We start from the raw sequence: 22,436 nt of genomic DNA, 5'->3' as shown, positions 1-22,436 counted from the left end.
GGCGGTGCCCCCTTACACTTCTTGCCCTATGGTCACACCCACCCGGTCAATTCCCGCATGTATGCTGCCGCAGAGCGGGGTAAATATAGCTGGGTTATATATAGGCTGTGAGCCCATCCGTCAGTCTGTCTCTGTTTCAGAGCGAGAGAGAAAGAGAGAGAGAGAGAGAGAGAGACAGAGAGAGAGCGAGAGAGAGAGAGAGAGAGAGAGAGAGAGAGAGAGAAGGGAGACGGAGGGGAGCAGCAGGCCTTGTGATCAGAGGTTTTTTCTAGTCAGAGGGTGTCGTCATGCAGCCTCTCTGAGCAGCCAGAGGACAGTGTGGCTGGCTGGCTGCAGCCCCGAGGTCAGGGTACTGCAAAGGGGTGCGCTGCAGTACTAACTCAAAACCCATCTTATTCCCCTATTTACACGTTATACAATCAGCACACTCAAAACACTAAAACCATAGTTAATCAAAAGAATGTAATGGTAAAGGCTGATGTTTTTTTTAGCTGTCCCTTGGATGGCTCCTTGCACCTGTTGCTGACTCATAAACATCAGTGCCAGCTCTAAGTTCGGATATGTTGCTTTGCAGCTGGTCTCAACATCAGCTCTGGTTCCACTGAATACCGGGTCAATTTTGACGTCTTCACCGCACTTTACCTTAGATCAACCGTTCTATGTTGCAACACAGCCCTGCAGTGCAGACTGTAAATTGTTATAGGTTAGAAAAGTTGCACGTTTGCGCATGCATAATAAATGTACTATAATTTAATGAATGAGCAATGCAAGGACTTAACTCTCTCTAACTCCCCATTCTGACCCCTCCTTTCTCCCGCTCCCTTTCCATCACACACACACACACACACACACACACACACACACACACACACACACACACACACACACACACACACACACACACACACACACACACACACACACACACACACACACACACACACACACTCACACACACACACAAATATCAACATGTTGAGTTTCCCACAGCTGGCTTTAAATGTAACGCCACTGCTTAGCCAAATGCAACCCCCTCCCTTATCCCCCCCCCCCCCCCCCCCCTCCCTTTGGCTTTGGTTTTCATGTTCTTTATTGCGTCTCTACACCAGTTAAATCCCCTAACCATTTTGTAATACTGAAAACAGAACTGTGCCACAGATGGTGTCTCTGTCGACACAGGCCAGGGCCACCGTATACACTATTGTTCAAACCCATACCGTAAACTACTGTAGGGCTCATTTTATAGCCTTTTATTGTTTTTTTTCTTTTAAAGAAGGGGTGTGAAGCGAACTCAGAAAAGGCAAAGGGGTATGAAAACTAGGAGGCTGGGAGACTGTCATTCCTGTGGGTGGTTTATATACAGTACATCACAGCCACCGTTGGGAGTTGTGTGTATACAGTACAGTATTTCATGTGCTACTGTGTAGAGCCCCTACCCGCTTTCATTTATGGTGTGTTTATCTTCCCTTCTTTGGTAAAAATCAGATTTAGAGGGATTCAACAATTTGTCTTAAAGTCACACTGCGTGACATTCATACGTAGCTCCGTTGTCATTACAACTCTGTTTGTCTCTATGGAAGTATACTGCTCAAAAAGGAATTCTTCAGGAACAATGGTATTTTGGAATGCAACAAGTTGACAGAAACGTTTAAATTCATAATAAATACATTGCCGGTACATTTCCAGTGCCCGTCCCATTTTGGTGCAGACCGCGGGGCTGACACTACCAAATAAATGTAGTTAAAGTTGTCAAAAAAAATGCTAGTATAGTCTGTCAATAATGTTCAGTATGGTATGCAGTTCAGTTTAGTTTAATTCACTTCAGTTTAGCACAAATGACAATTGCATATTACATTTCATTCCGTTCAATGTAGTTTAAAGCCCCCATGAAGTTGGATTGAGGGCAGATTTGGTTCTCTTGGTTTGACGTACTTCATGGAACAGGATATCGAGGTGGGACTTATAAGGAACTTAGCATCGCGTTAGTTCATGCAGGACAGGACCAGGGACGTGCACACATAGACATGGGGCTATGTGTGGCTTCAGCCCCTGCCCTTTTACCTGTCTGTAAAACAACTGCCCTTTCCAGACCACGAATGCAGCGTTTACTTTTTACTACATGGTGAAAGAAATGCAAATGCCACTCCTTTCCATGCTATACCGGAAAGCAGGACACTACTGGAGTAATACACGCCTCAGCTGTAATCAGCCGTCAGTCAGTCTTCTATCAGCCACCGCCTTTTCTACCCACCAATCACACCTCATTCCCTCTACGGCAGTGGGTTTTCAATCAGTGGTCCCGGGACCACCAGTGGGCCTTGAGGGGTTTCCAGGTGGTCCCCTTATAGATCTATAACTCTTGAGAGCGTAACATTTTACACTCTCAAGAGTTAAATTATTGGTAAAAAATGAACAAGAAGATAATTAATTAGAGAATGTATATTCATGCATTAACGCCAAGTTTAACTGTACTGTTCCATTTTTTGCAATAAATGGTTAAATGTACTTAAGACATGAGTGTTCCTGACTGAAATTCTCAAATGTGACTTTATTTGATTGTTATATTACAGAACTATGACAAGCACATAGCAATTCTATAAAACACAACATGTACTATAAACATTTCTTATGGTTTGATTGATTGATTGATTGATTGATTAACAGTTTGCAGAATTACAGTACATTTCAAGTACAACTCAATACAAAAAAACTGTTAACTGTGAGTGGACGACACCATAAAGCTTTACACTTGTTTACAATAAAGCGTCGCAGTCCTGCCCCCTTTCCAGACCCGGAAAATAATTCCCCGTTCATTTTCCCCATAGACTTTTCAAAAAGTATTTATTTAAAGTCGTTTACGCTGCGGACAAAGCCAACTCGAGTTGTGACAAATCATGACAATAAACACAACGTTTTGGGCCAATCAAATAATTTGTAAGAAGAAAAACAAAACAAAAAGTGTTGTAACCTGCCTTTTCTTCTTCTTTCTAATTATTTGATCGGCCCAAAACATTGTGTTTATTGTCATGATTTGTCACAACTCGAGTTGGCTGAACAGGGAATCTTTTTCCGTGTCTGGAAAGGGGGCGGGACTGCGACCCTCTATAGGGCCCACCATTTTCAATTCATCAAAACATTTAGAGACGTACGAATATACACAACTATATAGTCAAAACAGGAAATCATCATAGAGGAGGAAAAAAGGGAAAAGAAACATATCCTATTGCCTACAAGGACCAACATGTAGTAAATGCTCTGAAACATCTAGTTTGATTTCACGGTATACTTTAAGAAGCTTCAATTTTGCTTGCAAGATCAACTTGTCTCTTGTTTTCCTGTAGCCTTGATGAAGATGATTGATGAACATGTCTCTTCTTCTCCTGTTGCCTGATGAAGTTGATTAAACCATTAATACCTGGAACACATCTGTGTCACTTTAGCTTTAAAGTTTTAACCACTTTGACCAGTATTTGAAACTTTAGCGGTTGAAAAACAGCAGATCTATAAGCTCATATAGCGCGAGTGGGGGGGGGGGGGGGGGGGGGTGCCTAGTACAAAACATTTTCAGATGGGGGTCGGTGGCCAAATCATTTTGGGGGTTCCTTGAGAAAACTGTCAGGATTTAGAAGACATGTGTAGAATCTGGTCTCAGGTCTCAACATGTCTCTTGTCCTCCTACTCTGTTGCCTGATGAAGTTGATTAACATTGTGTCTCTCTCCTCCTCCTCCTCCTCCATCTCCTCCTCCGTGTAGCTCGATGACTGTGCGTTGCAGCTGTCCCATAATGGCACCTATTTGGATCTGGAGTCCTCTCTGGCCGAGCAGCGAGACGAGCTGGAAGGCTTTCAGCAGGACGATGCAGGGTGAGACTGACTCACTCACACTCCTCAGGCCTACAGTACTACAACAGCTGAACTATGGAAACTCTGTCTCTCTCTCTCTCTCTGTCACACACTCTCTCTCTCTCTCTCTCTCTCTCACTTCACTCTTTCTCTATCTCCTTGTAGCTGTTTCTCTCATTCTTATATCTTTGTAATCTTTTTTTAAATAATGTAATCTGTAATCTGTTATCTATGTCTGAGTCTCTAAATCCGTTCTACTCTCCTCTTCTCACCTTGTGCACGTGCATACAGGCACACATGCGCACGCACAAGTGCGTGCACACACGCGCGCACGCACGCACGCACGCACGCACGCGCTGTCACACTTGCTCACCTCTACAGTGACCCAATCACCCCTAATTATTTGAGACAATTAGATGCGTCCTTTTGCCCTTCGTCCCTCTCCTACAAACACATGTTAAGATTTGCTCCGTTCCTCTAAAACTTGGAGGAATCACAGATTGCTGCTTATGGGTTTCCTGGAAGGACAAGTTCACGGAAAGTATGAAGCACTTGGAAAGAGGGAACCCATACAGCCTCCCTTCCACAGCAGCATAAGGATACCTTCTCTCTATGTGTCTCTCCTTCTACAAAAGAGAGAGAGAGAGAGAGAGAGAGAGAGAGAGAGAGAGAGAGAGCAATAACTAATAATCTCTCTCTCTATCTCTCACTCTCTCTCTCTCTCTCTCTCTCTCTCTCTCTCTCTCTCTCTCTCTCTCTCTCTCTCTATTTATCTTTCCCCCCTCCTCTCTGTAATGACATCTCACCTTCCACAAACACAAAATTAGTGTGAATGCTAGTCCAGTGTGTGTACTAGCTTCATCCTGTACCAATATGACTGTTTAACAATGCACACTAGTCATTTTAGTCAACTGAAAGATACTTAAGACAGGCTCAATAATAGTATGGAAGAGGCTGACATTTTGGACCACGATACTCGTTTGTTTCCAGTGGCTTACAGACATCACGCTGCTTGCCATTGTTTAGGTAGAACAATGCAAAATACAAGAATACAAGTGTGTACTGCAGTTACACCCAACTACGAGTTGAATTCGTTTAACTCAGGTCAGGTATGACTGCTCAAAACAGCCATCACCCAACCCAACCCTACAACACTGACGATGAAATGTCTTGACTTGCCGAATGAATGTTTGTTGTGTATCTTATCTGTTGTATGTGTAAGTGTGTTGTGGGGCTTTGGAGGCATGGAGTTATTAGTAATCATATATTTTAGACAGTGTGAACAGTGTTGGCAGATTAACAGAGTCAGGTGTCAGTGTCCTGGCTGTATGCTTATTTGTGTGTTCTTGTCTTGTTGCTAAGTGCGAGCGTGTGTGTGTGTGTGCGTGTGTGCGTGCGTGCGTGCGTGCGTGCGTGCGTGCGTGCGTGCGTGCGTGCGTGCGTGCGTGCGTGCGTGCGTGTGTGCTTGTTAATTGTTCTCCTGGTAACCGACCAGTGGCAGGTGATGGACAGCTGAATAGAGAAACGTTTTATCGAAAGCAGAAGAGATCTTGGTCAACAACCGGTTTACGTTTGTCCGTGTCCGTCATCTTATATAAAACCAGGGGTCTTTCCGAGGTCATGCTATAAGTGCTGGAAATTAATTGGATGTCGGGTCGATTTTGACTCTTTCCAGGGAAAAATAAATAAAAAGAGAGCGGGAAAAGCACAGGGGTCGCGAGCCGACACCTCTAACTAAGCCCGTTCTGTCCTCCCTCGGTGGTGCAAGTGGTGTTTACATAGTGTCAACCATGAATATAAACCAATCACACTTCATAGCTCAGCCCAACACCACATCTTTTACTTGTCCTTGACACTGCTCCATGATGGGCTGCTTTAGAGTCTTAAAGGGCCAATTTACCTCCAGTGTCAGATTATGGGTTTGAAATTGCATGTTAGAACTTGACTTTTTGGTGTGTTCATTTTATTTGAAAGTGAAACATCCCTTATCCCGGAAACCACTTAGGCATATATACTTCCTTGTATTTTGAATGGCGAAAATAGCCGATCTACAAGTTCACAATGCATCACAATGTGTTATGAGCTTGTAGATCTGCTTTTTTCGTTATTTTGGAAATGTATTTCTCTGACAGTTTTAATTTCTTTAAATATGGTCACAATGTGAGAAAATAGCATTTGTTCAGCACTTTCAGTTAATACAAGGGGAGGTAGTGCTGTGGCGGTGCAGTGATATAGTCCACTGTTTCCCAAACAGTGGCTCGGGACCCATTTGTGGGTCGCGGACACATTGTTATGGGTCCCCTTAGTTTTTGTTTCCTACATTTGTTAGAGCATATGCCTTTCACGCGGAAGGTTGTGGGTTTGAACCCTGCCCGGGGACGACGTCAGCAAGGGCATGTGGTCGCAACGGGTTCACAACACCAAATCAAATGGGTTCAGATCTGAGCCAAGTCTCCTGAGGAGGCACGTCTGAGGCCTGTCCTGGACGGGATATCTGGACGTAAAAACAAATCATATGTGATAGAAGCCGTTTATTTTCCTTACAGTACATCTGTGCTCTTACTCGTGTTATATCATGTGTTTTGCTTATTAGGCTAGTATGTAAATTGGTAGAGTTCTAAAAGTCAGGAGCAAGAGTCACTTTTGGACAGTTTATTCACTTTGCAGGCTCACCATATTTCCCCCAGTGTTTTCGGAACTTCTGTAAACAGTTGCAATTTATATCTGCCCCGCGCTTAGACTGTCAACGTCTACCGGTTGAGAGGTCATAAAAAATGAAATCTGGAGGAAAAACAGTCTCTCAGCAGCATCCCATCATGTTAACATTGTGCTCTGTTTACTAGCCGATAACGTAGCATAAATACATGGGATAGTAGGCCAGCTGCAGGGCTTTGTTTGGGTGCCTGAATGTGTGTTATCCTTGCAGTATGTTATGCATGGTTTAGCGTACTCCAACTCCGTGTGGGTTATCATCAGGGCAGCGCTTTCTCCGCTCCGCTGGGATGCTATCAGTGTGCTTGCGATGATGAGAGTCTGTGATTAACTCCCAGAGGCTAGCAGCAGGAACAGCCCAGGTCAGCAAAATGGGTTTATTGATGCCGTTTTTCAGGCCTATAGGCTTCCAGCGGTGTGCTGCTGATACATTATGGATAGTGTACCGACGAAATGAATTAGTGGGACATATATGTGAGGCAAGCAATTACTTTTGTGTACACAGCAGCGTTACGCTAACCTACAGTACTAGTTGTCCAGGCTATAACCTTCATTTTTGTGGTCGGGAATACCTTCATGTTTTTGCGCGTTCATTTTGGTTTTGGCCACGGGAAATATGTACCGTGTCTGCCTGTTGTGTCTGCTGTTCCATCCTCCAGGTTTAGATTGCTATCAGGATGAGGGCGCAGCAGGGCTGCCATTCAACTTGTTTTTGGCTTCCCCAGCGTGAGGAGGAACGTCCCTCACGGGAGCCACGGCACATACTGTACTCTATCACATGCTAGATACTAGTGCATGTACTGTCGTAACATCATCATGACAATAACATTGTGTTTTCCAAATGAATGTGTTTACTGTACTGTGTATATCACACTTTTCATCATAAACTCAACCTAAATTTGCCTTTTCTGCATCTCCCCCCCCCCCCTCTCTCTCTCTCTCTCTCTCTCTCTCTCTCTCTCTCTGTCTTTCTCTCTCTCCAGGGTCAGAGGGAAGAAGCATAGTGTTGTTCTACGCACACAGCTGACAGTCCGCGTCCATGCCTGCATTGGTGAGTGCTGTATAACATGTTTATATATGCGTTTAACATGCACCTCGCCCCCCCCCCCCCATTCCTGGACACAGCATGCATGTCGGCCTCCCACACACACGCACACACTCACACGCAGGCAGGCACGCACGCACACACACACACACACACACACACACGCAAACACGCACGCACACACACTTGAACACATGTCAGGAAGCATGACCCCAAAGGACAACATAGTGTACTGTACTTCAGGATGGCTGCTTGGAGATTTACATGTTTACGGTGGATTGTGTGTGTGTGTGTGTGTGTGTGTGTGTGTGTGTGTGTGTGTGTGTGTGTGTGTGTGTGTGTGTGTGTGTGTAGACCTAAGACCTCCCACTCTGAAGCAACCCCTGAGAGTCCTCAGTCTTACTGGACTGGTTTTCTCGAGGATTCTGTCCATTCAGCAACCCATTGCTTGTCAGGGTTTGGGGGCTGTGTATTTTGTGTGTGTGTGTGTGTGTGTGGGGGGGCTGTGATGAACTGCGTTTAATTGTACATGTTGATATTTTGTAGGCAGGATATGTTTGCGTATGACTGTGAGCGTGTCTGTGTGTATCTGAGCAAAACAGAGAGACGCAGTGTGTGTGTGTGTGTGTGTGTGTGTGTGTGTGTGTGTCTCCATCGTATTGTCAGAAGTGCGTGAGCATGGCCTTGGTACATACACTGAGTGTCAGCGAGGCCTTCCCCGTTCTCCCTCTGGGGCTGGTAAAGCTATTACTGCGTGATGCCCTCGAGTCTCCTTATGTTTACACTGGGACGGAGAGAGAGAGAGAGAGGGAGGGAGAGAGAGGTAGAGAGAGAGGGAGAGGTAGAGAGGTAGAGAGAGAGTGAGAGAGAGGGAGGGAACGTTATAGAATGCTGGAAGACGAATGAGGGAAAAAGGAGAGAGTATAGAGCACTGTTTCCCAAACAGTGGGTCGGGACACATATGTATGGATCCCTTCATTTTTTTGTTTCCTATACACTTTCCAAAAAAACCAACAACAAGTTTTCATGATTTAACACCATAACGCCGTGTTTGTGAGCTTCTAGATCGGCTATTTTCACTATAGGTTGGGCCCCGGGCAAAAATATAAGTCGGAAAAGAGAGCAAAATACGAATCACGATAAGATGAAGTAAAAATGTCGGAGCCATGGCAGAGAGTGAGAGCACATGGAGAGAGAGAGAGAGATGGGCATAGTGAGACAGCTCAGAGCTCATCATCAGTGCGGTTTCAGCAAACATGAGTATAGTCGACAGACTCGACAAGTCCCCTTCATGCTGTCCTCAGTGTCCTGACAGTCATTCTATTCATGTATCAACTCATGTGCCTTTTAATTTTAATTGTAGTTTTTCCTCGCAAAATGTTTTCGATGCGAGTGTTCATTCAATCCTGAGAGTGGACAAACAGTTCCCTTCAGGTCCATTTGTACATTATTTTACTGTGTGTGTGTGTGTGTGTGTGTGTGCGTGCGTGCGTGCGTGCGTGCGTGCGTGCGTGCGTGCGTGCGTGCGTGTGTGTGTTTTATACTTTGGGTATTCAAAAATATCCAATGTACAAGCTCACAGACGATGAAACCTTTGGAATAATTTAGACATGTTTCAACATAGATTTTGTCTTCTGGGGGTCCCTGGCACAATATAAATGTGGGGGTCCTTGACATGTTTGACAAACGTTTGAGAACCACTGAGTTAAACCACATGAAACCAGCGCTCGGGTGGCGGAGTGGTAAAGCCGAATGGGGAGGGTGATGTTGGTCATTGTGATGTATTCCTGCGGGTCGGGGCGGCATCTGTCAGCATGGGAGGGAGTGTTGGGCGCAGTGTTGATTTTGGCAGCAAGCCTGCGACGTGTTGTGTGCTTGTAGCTATTTTCAGCATTCACCTCTTCAATTGTCAATACACTATAGTCATTAGTTTTAGTCATCATAGGTTAGTTTTGATTTAGTTTTAATCAGTTTTCCTCAGTGTAAAACGGTAGTCATCATAGGTTAGTTTTGATTTAGTTTTAATCAGTTTTCCTCAGTGTAAAACGGTAGTCATCATAGGTTAGTTTTGATTTAGTTTTAATCAGTTTTCCTCAGTGTAAAACGGTAGTCATCATAGGTTAGTTTTGATTTAGTTTTAATCAGTTTTCCTCAGTGTAAAACGGTAGTCATCATAGGTTAGTTTTGATTTAGTTTTAATCAGTTTTCCTCAGTGTAAAACGGTAGTCATCATAGGTTAGTTTTGATTTAGTTTTAATCAGTTTTCCTCAGTGTAAAACGGTAGTCATCATAGGTTAGTTTTGATTTAGTTTTAATCAGTTTTCCTCAGTGTAAAACGGTAGTCGTCATAGTTTGAGTCGATGAAATCAACACAGGTTGGGCGGGAGGGTTGGGATGTAATTGTAGGACCTCCTCCCGGTAGGGGCTCCTCACTGGCAGGTGAGTCAGCGGTGACAACACAGAAATGTGTGGGGAGGAATCAATTGGCATTAACGACTAAATTGGGGAGAAAGAGGGGGGAGGGATAATTGGCTATAAAATAAAAATAAATCACACATGAAACCGCAATTCAATACAAATGCAAAGGATTTCTTTTTCAACCTGATGCTATTCCTACAGTTGGAGGCCATCGATATTGTCCTTTTCTTTTTGCTGAGTTTTGCGTGATCTGCGCAAAAGGACAGTTAACCCATTTTGGGCGGGAACCCCTTTTGGTGTTTTAAACATTATAATAACGTTATAATTTAGCTATTGAAAAATAGCAGATCTACAAGCTCATAGCGCGCCACCGAGTGGCGCGCTACGAGCTTGTAGGTCTGCTATTTTTGAAAAATCGTGAAAATATTTATTTCAGAAAACTGGAGGATTTAGAAGAATGTTTTAAAATTTTGAGGTCAGGCCTAAATGGGTCAAATGATAAGGGACAATATCGGTGGCACCCAACTGTAGTTGCCCTCTTTTTCCAAGTCTCCTTACGTCCCCTGTCTCTCTGCCTGTCGTCTCCTTACGTCCCCTGTCTCTCTGCCTGTCGTCCCGTCTCCCTTGCTCCAGTCCGTATACCTCAGTCTACATGGTCCACATTCTCTGCGCCAGTGATAGTACTGCTAATTCTGGACGCTAGAATCACTGCCTCTGGATTGGACGAGAGCCTGAGGAAAGGGTTGAGAGGTCAACGGGGGTGGATTTTAGTGGTCGCACGCACACGCAGCATACATGCGCTCTTTCTCTATATCTACAGGTTGCCACTATAACCTCTGTCAAGCAATTACAACGAGATCATAATAATCACAATAATCATAATAATAATAATGACAACAATAATACAAATAATAACAACGATAATACTAATAATACTACTATACTACTACTACTAATAATAATAATAATAATAATAATAATAATAATAATAATAATAATAATAATAATATATTTATGTATAGAACGTTTCAGAAACACTTAACAAAGTTCTGAACAGTAAAAATGTGATACAATAAACCAATGCATAAAGTAGAAAGGGGATGATGACTAATGTGGATCTGGGTTACTATGTGGCCCTCTGTCCTCAGCAGAGTGGAGGGTTTAGTGAAGGCCCGGGAGCGTTTGAGACAGATGAGCTCTGCTCTTAAGTGGATGAGAGGAGCTGAGTGCGCAGCCACCTGCTGCACACACACACACACACACACACACACACACACACACACACACACACACACACACACACACACACGCACACGCACACGCACACACGCACGATCACATGCACAACTTGCACGAATGCATGCACGTTCACACCTGCACAAGTGCATGCACGTTCACACCTGCACAAGTGCATGCACGTGTGATCACACCACATGCACATAACACAGCATTCCCCCCCTGGCTGTCAGCCTCAAGTGTGGTATAGTGGGCAGTGGTATAAAATAAATCACGCACACACACACACACACACACACACACACACACACACACACACACACACACACACACACGCGCACACACACACACACACACACACACACACACACACACACACACACACACACACACACACACACACACACACACACACACACACACACACACACACACACGGGGTCCTTGAGGGAGTTCCAGGGGGTCCCCAGCGAAATTATAGTTATGAACCAAATGGATCCTTATGGGTCTGTAACTCTGAGAGTGTACAAATGGAACCAAACGGGTCCATTTGGCTCCATTTGTACACTCTCAGAGTTAAACTAACAGTGATTTTACAATATAAATTAAGGGTCCCAGAGATAGAAATGCCATTAAATGGGGGTCCGTAGTCTAATGCATGTCAAACTGGGGGTCCTTGAATTAAACGGGTTGAGAATCTCTGCTAGAGCCGTAACAATCTTCTCTTATGGGTCTCCCTGGCATATCTCTTCAAATGGAGGTCCGCTGATTAGTGTCCATTTGGGGGTCCTTGACATGAAAAGGTTTAGGAACCACTGATGTAATCACCACATGGACCCACTCTTTCCTCACGCTTTCACCCATTGTTTTGCACGAAAGCATCAAATCAAATCAAATCAAACTTTATTTGTATAGCATCTTTACAACAGCCAAAGCTGACCAAAGTGCTGAACAGAGTGAAACAAGACAGTAGAGCATAGCAATATAAAACAAAGAAAAGAGACAATACAATATAAAACAGAGCATACAATAGCACAGAGCTGGAAATCAATATACAGGTAAATCAGGTGCAACTAGAAAAAGTGCCCTTCTGGGCACAGGTCTCCACCAGGAGGATAGGAGTGTGAGTGTGATGTTTGGCAAAATGTTTAGGAGCAATATAAACGTGTGTGTGCGTGTGCGCGTGCACGTGCGTACATGCGTGCGTGTGTGTGACGTGGCTTGGCCTGTTGTAGCGCCACCATGAGGCTGATTTGAAAACTTTGGCATTTCTTCCAAAGCCTAGTGGGAATATGCATGCACAGTTTCACCACAATCGGACGCTGCGTTGAGTAGTTGTGGCGATTTGTACAAAACGGGTACAAAGCGGGCTACTCCTGAAAATTTTAGAAGCCAATCGTAGCTATACTTTTATTCTTATAGTTACTGTGTGTGTGTGTGTAGATCAGCTATTTATTTTCACTATTTGTTGCAAAAAGAAGCATAGGGTTTAAGTGTTTTTTTCTGTTTCTTTATCTTTCTTCTTTTCAAGTCAAGTCCTGCACAGCAGACTCATTGCATTGAGCTGTCCTCTCATCTGCCTGTGTTAAATGAACTTGGAGGATTTTACCGTGTGTATAATCTGTCATGATGACCCCTGACTGACTGACCGTGGAAACCTTTAGAGTGGTCAGTGAGTGAGTGGGACCTGCAACAGAAAGGCCTGGATCAATCAAGGATTGTACAGGCATCTGGTCATTTGCAGGATCATGTTGCACGAGCTGGCTGGATGCACGACATGTGTGTGTGTGTGTGGATTACAGATCTGGATAGATGGATAACACTAAGTCTTCGAGTTTTGTAATTAAAATGTGGGGCAGGAACTCTTCCCTCCCTTTGTGTTCTTAATCCTCTTGTCAGTTGAGCCACTCCTCTGCTGTGACTTGTGATTGGCGGAAGTCGGTAATGTTCACGTAAGGTCAAAAAGGTCAAGGGGACTCTGGACTTATTGCAGTGCAACAGGCGATGAACTCTTTCACCCGGCCCCCAAACCAGTGCTACTAAAATAAGGATTGGGATTTTGACCGCTGTGATAGGGCACGTGCACGCGCACGCGTGTGTGTGTGTGCGTGTGCATGTGTGTGTGTGTGTGTGAATGTTTGATAGGGATTTATTTTATCAGCCTGGTCTGCAGAGCTGCACCTTCATTGCCTTCAAGGCAATCATGGGAACCCATTCGGTTAAAACAAAAAAATGTCTGGGTCTGCTTTACAGAGGCTGTCATGGACGGTGCTTTAATGATGCCGGCCTTTGTCAGCACTCAGCACCCACCTGACCCCCTCTAGACCTGACCACCTGACCCCATGAGAGATTGGGCTCAGTTTTACAGTTAACTGCAAATGGAGTATCCTTGTGTAGTGTAGTATTGATTTCGTCGACTAAAACTATGGCGAAAAATGTTCGTCGACTACCTTTTTCCACTGATGAAAACTAAATGGAAACTAAATGAAAACTAAGATATGCTGACTAAAACTAAGACCAAATATATTGACAATCTCGTCAACAAATAAAAACTTGACTAAAATGTTAGGAAGGAACTAGTGGACAAGAGATCCAGTCATTTTACACTTGGTTGCTTACTGAAAATAGCGATCTACAAGCTCAAAAACGCGGCGCACTGCGACGTGTTTTGAGCTTGTAGATCGGTTATTTGAACTATTTTATAAGGTTTTTCAAAATAGTAAAAATGGCAAATAAGCTTAGGGACAAAGGCTAAGGGGTGGCACAAGATATATAGCCCTCTGTATGTTCATAGCTTTCTCTTTTTAATACATTTTCTTGGCATTTCTTTGGGATACTGTAACTATGCCTTTTTTCAGCCGCCTGCTGCTTATCTCCCTCTTTTGACTGCCAGGGAAAGGGAAATCTGTGATCCAGAGAAGAAACTGCCCATCAGTGAGTGCCTCTTGCCTCAGAGTTAATTTTAGCATGGCAGTTGCAGCCTGTTACTGGCCCTGGAGAGGAGGGGTGGTGGAGAGTGGAGACCCACTGGAGAGAGAGGGGTGGTGCTACAGTAGGTTGGGGGGGGGGGGGGGGGGGGGGGGGTTGGGATTGCGGTGAGCTGTAGGTGTTATCTTTGGAAAGTGTCGACGGCACAGAAACGAGTGAGGGTGGAGTGGTGGGGGTCACGGGGCAGGAAAGTATACTGGACGTCAGAATGGCTGGATGGATGGAGGATGAATTACTGTGTGACAGATTAAAAATCACACCCGTGTGAAGTTTGTGGAGTAACTCCGTGTGGGGGTTCCCGGGGGGGAGATCCAGACCCACAAGAACGCACCCAGGGGGCCGGGCCGGTTCCGGCGTGCCGCCCCACGTCCGAAACGGTTGAGAAATGACTGTTACCGTGTGCCGGTCCCTCTACTGCAGGGGTTCTCAACCCGTGGGTCGCGACCCCTCAAGGGGTCCCCAAATTATTTTCAAAAAAAAGAAAACTGCAACTGAATGGCTGTAAAGTGGAAATGAAGAATTTACATATAGTACACATAGTACATGCATACACCTTCCCTAATGATGATGGTTTCAGTATTTATTTATGGTGTATTGTCTCTATTATTAAGGTTATTGTAGCAGTCAATTTATATTGGGGGTCGGGAGGGGGCGGGGCGGGGGTCCCGAGACGTTGCCAAAGCATTTTCGGGGGTCCCCGGCCAAAAAGGTTGAGAACCCCTGCTCTACTGTACCCTCTACTGTACTGTACTGTCACTGTACTCTACTGGCACACCCGAAATCATCATATATACAGTTAATATGTGCGTGTGTGTTTGTGTGTGTGTTAGGTTGCGCACAGGTGGTGAAAAACAACCGTGCTGTTTTCGTGCTCATACCCAGGCAGGCAGGCACCCACCCACCCACCCACCCACCCACCCAGCCAGCCAGCCAGCCAGCCAGCCACCCACCCACACACACACATAGCTCCGTAAGGGAGTGGTTGCACCACTCAAAAAAGGCTAATGACATAACTGGCGAGAAAATCTATAATCACTGGTTCCCAAACACTGGACTGGGTCGGACCCATTTGTGGGTCGCGGACATTTTCCAAACCTTCATCAGATATCTGATAAGGTAGTAATTGACCAAAACGTTATCCAATAGCGTAACACAGGGGTTCTCAACGTTTTTGGCCGGGGACCCCCGGAAATGCTTTGGCAACGTCTCGGGTAATAAAATTTAAAAGAAAATCTTTTTTTTTTTTTTTTTTTTTGAAAATATTTTGGGGACCCCCCAAAATTATTTGGTGACCCCCCGAGGGGTCGCGACCCACGGGTTGAGAACCCCTGGCGTAACAGACTACGTAGCTTGCGGAGTTAGTTCAGTCAGATATACTCGAGGGGTTTCATGCTGTGCTCAAGGGCCCACACATATACTCAAGGGGTTAATATGCTGCATTACTATGTGGGTGTATTCAGTGTGCAAGACCCACACGTCATTCACTGATGGGGCAGTCAGCTGACCAATTGGGCCGGGAATTTAAGCTCACCTAGACCGCATGCTTCTTCCTGCCTTCCTTCTGCATATGGTTCCTGGTTGTTGTTATGAGCTGTTTGCTCCCACCACCACCCCAGCACCACCGGTGGGCTCTGTTATTTCTGTTCCCCATGGGGGGTTGTTATTGTATATCTATCTCCCTGCTCTAAATGTTTAGCAGAGCCGAACGCCAAGATAAAATATTATATGCACACTTGTATTCTCATTCTATAATATATATTGGTTAATGAGTTATCTGACTGAACTGCTATAAGCAAAGACAGTGTGCGGGACTTCCCTTTTTCTCACTGTTCGCACTGGTTGCCTGCTTCCGACGCACCTGTCCTCTACAAAACTTGTGGAGACCTGGAATCTTTCCCAGAAACCAAAACTATATCTTGTTGTTGCGCAGTACATCTTTTACAAATGATCCTAAATGTATGCCTGCATGTGGGACTCACAGTCACATATCACTCCATCGAGACATTTCCCTGCCCCCACAATTGGCTTCCCAAGATATCGAAACAGGACACAATATATCATCAAGGCAGACAAAAGGATGCCGTGGCGGCGTGGTGAGCTCAAACCCACGTTAATTAGCTGTTCACCAGGTGAAAGAAAGAAATGGGATCGTCAAACAAAAGACTGTGTGTGTTTGGAAGCCATTCAAAAACCTTGCCACTTAGCTCTGGAATTCAGGACCCCTTCTCCCCCCCCCCCCCCCCCCCCCCCCCCTTTTTGTATGGCTTTTATTCTGCTGAATCTTTGCAGTCCAATTTTCCACCTCTAACAACACCCTGCGGTAAGGCGGGGGTGGGCTGGGGGTACCGGAGGTGGAGGTACAGTATTTAAGTTGACTCACTTGTGGTTTTCACTGCTTCATGCTGTTGCATAACTAATTAGCAGCGGGCCGAGAAGTGAGGGTTTGTGTTTGTGTGTTGCCAGAGCCATAGAGTAAGACGAAGTTACGAAAGCTCTGTTCATTTCATGGGGCCAGTCCAATGGCGGCTCTTCTACATAGACTTCTATTGAGAATGGGGACAACAAATAGGGTCCTGGACCGGAAGTAGGCAGAAATGCATTGGACTCAGGAAACAGCCCAGCTTTAATGATCTTAAATCCCTTTATTTTAGATTGTTTTGTAGTAATCGTACAACATAAACATTACAGTGACTTTAGTTGTTACTGTACAATACTTTAAAACAGTTGGCATGTTGCACACATGCCTAAAATTGCTCTTATTTGCGCCGCCCTCGTTGAAAATAATGTATTTCAAACTCCAGCGTGTCCCTCTCCAGGCTGCATGAACAGCGATCGAGCACTCGGTTTCTTCCCCCTCAATATCGTAACTCTTCTATTAGATGGCTCTGTGTGTTGCATACTACAGGGCTGGGCGATATGACTTCAAATTATCATTATTATTACCAGTAAGACGCCCTGAGGGCGAGAAGCGACCTCAGGCATGCACGCATCCGCCTGAGAGACGGCAGACTGCTGGGCGAGCGATGGCGCTTTGGCATGGGGGCGTCAGATCAACATATGGAATGAATTCTGTACTGGCCTGTCTGGCCATATATTTGATGAGGTCAGATCAACATATGGAATGTCAGAAAGGGTCAGCTCCAAATATGGAGATCTAAGGGTGGCAGCGGGGGCAGTGTCATGAGTATACAGGGTTTGATGAGGTCTGGCCATATATGAAGCGTGTCTTGAGTGTACCTTGAGTGTACAGGGTTTAATCAACATATGGAATGTCAGAACAGGTCAGCTCCAGTATGGAGATCTTTACAGGGTTTGATGAGGTCAGATGAGGTCAGATCAACATATGGAATGAATTCTGTATTGGCCATATATGGAGCGTATCACGTGGCGTGACGTACTGAATGACAGGTTCGAGGTGTGACGGACGGACTGACTGACTGAAGGTTTTACAGGTTTACTTTTCATAGTAAACTGCGACCTACCGTCGCAATTATGAATTATATAAAACTTTTGCCATGATCACGATTATAAGAAAGAGCAGATCTACAAGCTCTCAACGCAATACATGGCTATTTTCGTATAGTGTCTGGGCCTCCTGCTAGCGTTATAACAGGCCGATGTGAACATTGTTAGTTAGGGCAACCACACTATTGTAATTGGAACACTTTATTTTTACTGGAGTAACCCTTTTTTTGAAACGCTACTCCTCCCACAGTTTTAACTGTACGCACTTGACCCATATGTCAAATTGACCGGCTTCATCGGGAAGGATGTGCTTGTATTTTTTTAAGAGAAATGTTGTATAGTTTAATTGATATTAATTTATTAGTGAATTAAATTTCCCCATTGACATGAATGGGAAAATGCGATTTTTCGCATTTTCTCACATTCAAGTATTTTTTCCTCAGAGACTGTAAGCACAATAGTTACAAAACTTGGAGGGTAGGTTCATAATAATTACTGAAATTAATCAACTTATAATGTTATCGGTCGGCCTCATGGTGGCGCTATAACAGCCCACTTAACATTTTGGCTTATAACTCTTGAACTGTAGGTTGTAAAATCAAAATTATTTTTCCCTGATTTCCTTGAGTCATGATGCATCTCCTCATATAGGCCACGCCCATTTGCGTCATGATAGATTTTCCGCCATTTTGAATTTTCTCCAAAACACACTTTTTGCTCCTCCTCCTACAGATTTTGTCCAAATCTCACAAAAATTGGTACACATGATCTCTGGACCTTTCCGGTTAAAACAACATCAGAATTTTGGTAGTGCGTATCGTTCGGCCGTAATCGTCGTCCGAAGTTAGTAGGAGGGGCCTATATCACAAAATATGCCATAAATCACGAACGGAATGTCCAATCCATCCCAAATTTGAATCACATGTCGCAGGTGGTTCAATCAACCAAGTACCAAAAGCAATTCTATTTTCATCCATAGGGGGCGCCGCAAATGCGAGAAATGTAACCGTTTGTCGCAAAAACATGATTTTTGGGGGATAATTCCCCTCCGAATTACTTACGCATGATCGCAGGGGCGACGTGACATTGTAATTGGCTGGCAATATTAGTGGGAGGGGCATATGTAAGCCACTGCGGCAACCACACTTTGCAATTTTTTTAAATTGCGACCTTTCTAGTTTTAAATTGTATTTCTAGCTTTTGTATTTACTTTGCTCATTTCTTATCCCGTATCTATTTTTTTTAACTAAATATATCCCCTCCATTCCATCTCTCTTTGATAACGGTGGGAAAGAACTACTGTTTGTTGACATTCTAAACCGTCCTGCACAATTTGCATACTTAATGATTGACGTTTGGCGGATTCCCCACAGCGCTATGCATTGTGGGTAATTCCCATAAAGGGCTCTGTCAGACTGCCCTCACTGACCCCTCACCCATTTCAAATGTGACGACCCTCAAGCCCTCACAGACTTCACATGAACAACAAACAACAAAGTACAAATACTTACCGTAATACAAATTGTACAGTACTTAAGTAAATGTACTTAGTTACTTTTCACCACTGGTAATAGTGGAGATTTAGTGAGTTTGGTGTCCGTGCCGTAGTGGGAGATAAGCCTTGCTAATGGCATTGCGGGACACTCAGATCATATTTATTAATGGGGAGGGGGAGGGGGCCAGACGGATGAAACAGGCTGTGAACCGACATGAAACATTGTCACGTCCTGCTGATACACTGCTTTCTATATACATGCTGAGCAAGCACGATCTACCTTTATATCGTCATTGTGACCTTCTCTCCTGTCCGTTCTGCACACTATAATGCAAGGGTACATCTGTTAGGGTCCATTTTCACTCTCTCAGGCTCAAAGTACAACACTCTGGATTTTGTGGCGTCCTCTCCTCTGTTTCTGTCTCATATTTGCTTGTGGTCACACGGTGAGCTCATTAGTTTCATTCCTGAGTTCTGTGGCAGGCAGGCAGGCAGGCAGGCAGCAACTCCACTCCATCTTTCATCTTTTATTTCAGAGAATGTCTCCACCCAGTCTGTAACCTTTATCTCTTTTATTTCTGTCTCTCTCTCTTTCCTTTGTGAATCTATATTTGTTCCACTCGCGTCACGATTTGTTCTCCCCGGACACCTGTGTGACTTCGACTGGAGTTCAGCCCAGAGGTTGATCTAGCTGTGAGCTTGCATGTGCACAATTGCATAACGTGTAATTGCATTGTGTCCGTGGAAGTGTGCATTCTGTAGTGTGTGTGTGTGTGTGTGTGTGTGTGTGTGTGTGTGTGTGCGTGCGTGCGTGCGTGCGTGCGTGCGTGCGTGCGTGCGTGCGTGCGTGCGTGCGTGTGTGCACGCGCAAGTGTGTGCCATTACAGCAAATCAACTGTCACACGATTCGGAAAACACACACATGGCTCCTCTCCCGTTTTTCATCCCCCTTTCACTGAAGGAGAGGAGAAGGGGAAAACAGGAGAGGGAGGGATAGTTTGTGTGTGTGTGTGGGTGTGTGGGTGTGTGGGTGTGCGTGCGTGCGTGCATGCGTGCGTGCGTGCGTGCGTGCGTGCGTGCGTGCGTGTGTGCGTTCACTGAAGAAGAGGAGAAGGAAGGGGAAAACAGGAGAGGGAGGGAGGGATAGTTTCCCCTCTCTGCCCTCATCATGCAGCGGCTGCCGAAGCCCTGCGGATCGCACCAGAGAGCATTGCACCCACATGAGTCATGCCTTAATACTAACTGCTAAGCGACGGGGGGAGAGAGAGAGAGAGAGACAGAGAGAGAGAGAGAGAGAGAGAGAGAGAGAGAGAGAGAGAGAGAGAGAGAGAGAGAGAGACGTGGTTGACGGAATGACGAGGCATGAGGGATGGAGGTGCAAAACAGTGGGGAAGTGATGGAATAACTGCACGGTGGGTGGTGGTGGCAGCCGTTTCATTTGCAGCAGAACTCTCACCTCGTGTGAAATGCCCTCCGGCTGTCCTGCACTTCTGTACTGCAGTCCGTGTGGGCGTTGATAACACACAACAGAATTGGCTAGTCCCTATGAATAGAAGACAGACAGACAGACTTCACATTCAGATACCTATATACCTATATAGCCATTGTCTGTACACATGTAGGAATTTGTTTCGGCATTGCCGTGTGTGCATCCAATTCTTTTTGTCAGGTGAAACCACCTGACTTATGAAAGCTCATGAAAACGTCTAAAGTTCTAGCCCTTTAGTCATACTGACGGCCTAACCTGATTGGCTCCTCTGGCCAATGGGACACCAAGCAACAGCAAAGCTGCCCTCCGGCCAATGGGAAGAGGAGGGGCAAATATCCCTGGCAGCCATGCAGGCTGCAGTGCAGAGCAACGCAGCAGAGAAACACTGCATGATCACAGTCACACTCATGGGGTGACACCGGGGAAGGAAGAGTATCGATATAACTAGTACTCGATATAACTTCAAAACAAACGCAGCCAATGCAAAGCCACAGTCACAACAGCCACAGTCACAACAGCCACAGTCACAACAGCCACAGCCACAGCCACAACAAAACACAGTCATTGAACCACGCACAGAGCGCCGGAAACAACTGCCACGATGTGCGAGGTTGTGACACACAAACATACACGTTAGTAAAATAATAATCATACTAATATGGGGGGGGGGGGGTCATTTCTTGTTTCACACATACCTGTAACAGATAAATACGAACAACACAAAGACAACACCATGCATGGACAGACAGACAGACAGACAGACAGACAGACAGACAGACAGACAGACAGACAGACAGACAGACAGACAGACAGACAGACAGACAGACAGACAGACAGACAGACAGACAGACAGACAGACAGACAGACAGACAGGAAGGTAATCTTGCTACACTAATTGAAAGGAAGGCCGACCGTTTATACGTTCACCTTTGTTCGCCTTCTCCTACCAAACCACACTGTTCTCCTACCAAACCACACTGTTCTCCTACCAAACCACACTGTTCTCCTACCAAACCACACTGTTCGCACAAAAATTCGCACAACATTTCACTGTGATGCAACTTGCATCACATTTTAGGCCACTCCCCTTTCCACTGCGCGCGTGTCACATACACAGGGCGCAGCAGTACGGTACAGTACAGTACAGTACAGTATGGCACAGTACAGTATGGCACAGTATGGTACAGTACAGTATGGTACAGTAACAGTACAGTATGCTACATACTGCTACGTACATACATACATACATACATACATACATACACACACACACACACACACACACACACACACACACACACACACACACACACACACACACACACACACTGTATGCTCTCTCCACTGTCAATAAAGGCTTAACAACGCTGGGAGAAAAACAAAAACAAGAAAAGAATATACTAGTATACTTATTGATGTACTTATTTGTGCTGGTACACTGGCAGAATGCATAATCCTATCACACAGACGTGCAATAACAACAACGGGTGGACGTTTAATATATCTTCCATGCCTATGCCAGGGTTTTTACGATGCAGTGCTGCTTGTATGTGTACGAGTGGGTTGAGCACAGCGCGCGGTGGTGAGGTGTCTGTGTATGCTCTCACTGTGTGTGTGTGTGTATGTGGCAGAGGGTTTTCCCTGGGCTGCAAGTCATAATATACTGACAAACTTGAGCTTGAGCTGTCGTCCAACTGCTGCTGTGTCCTGGCACTAAATAGCAGTGGTGGAAAGTAACTAAGTACA

At 45.1% G+C, this 22,436-nt stretch overlaps 1 protein-coding gene across 2 annotated transcripts in view; it reads left to right on the top strand.

Annotated features, from left to right (window-relative positions):
* fhod3a (formin homology 2 domain containing 3a) overlaps positions 1 to 22,436 on the top strand; it is a 96,193-nt gene that overhangs the window by 5,232 nt on the left and 68,525 nt on the right. For both annotated transcript variants that reach the window (XM_079523174.1, XM_079523173.1), the window contains exons 2-3: positions 3,754 to 3,863; positions 7,538 to 7,605. In XM_079523174.1, the coding sequence (XP_079379300.1) occupies positions 3,754 to 3,863; positions 7,538 to 7,605 (178 nt within the window). The remainder of the gene's footprint in view (positions 1 to 3,753; positions 3,864 to 7,537; positions 7,606 to 22,436) is intronic.

This window comes from Electrona antarctica (assembly GCF_951216825.1).
Source record: "Electrona antarctica genome assembly, chromosome: 15".
Taxonomy (NCBI): Eukaryota; Metazoa; Chordata; class Actinopteri; order Myctophiformes; family Myctophidae; genus Electrona; species Electrona antarctica.
This window is presented reverse-complemented; position numbering and strand designations above follow the sequence as displayed.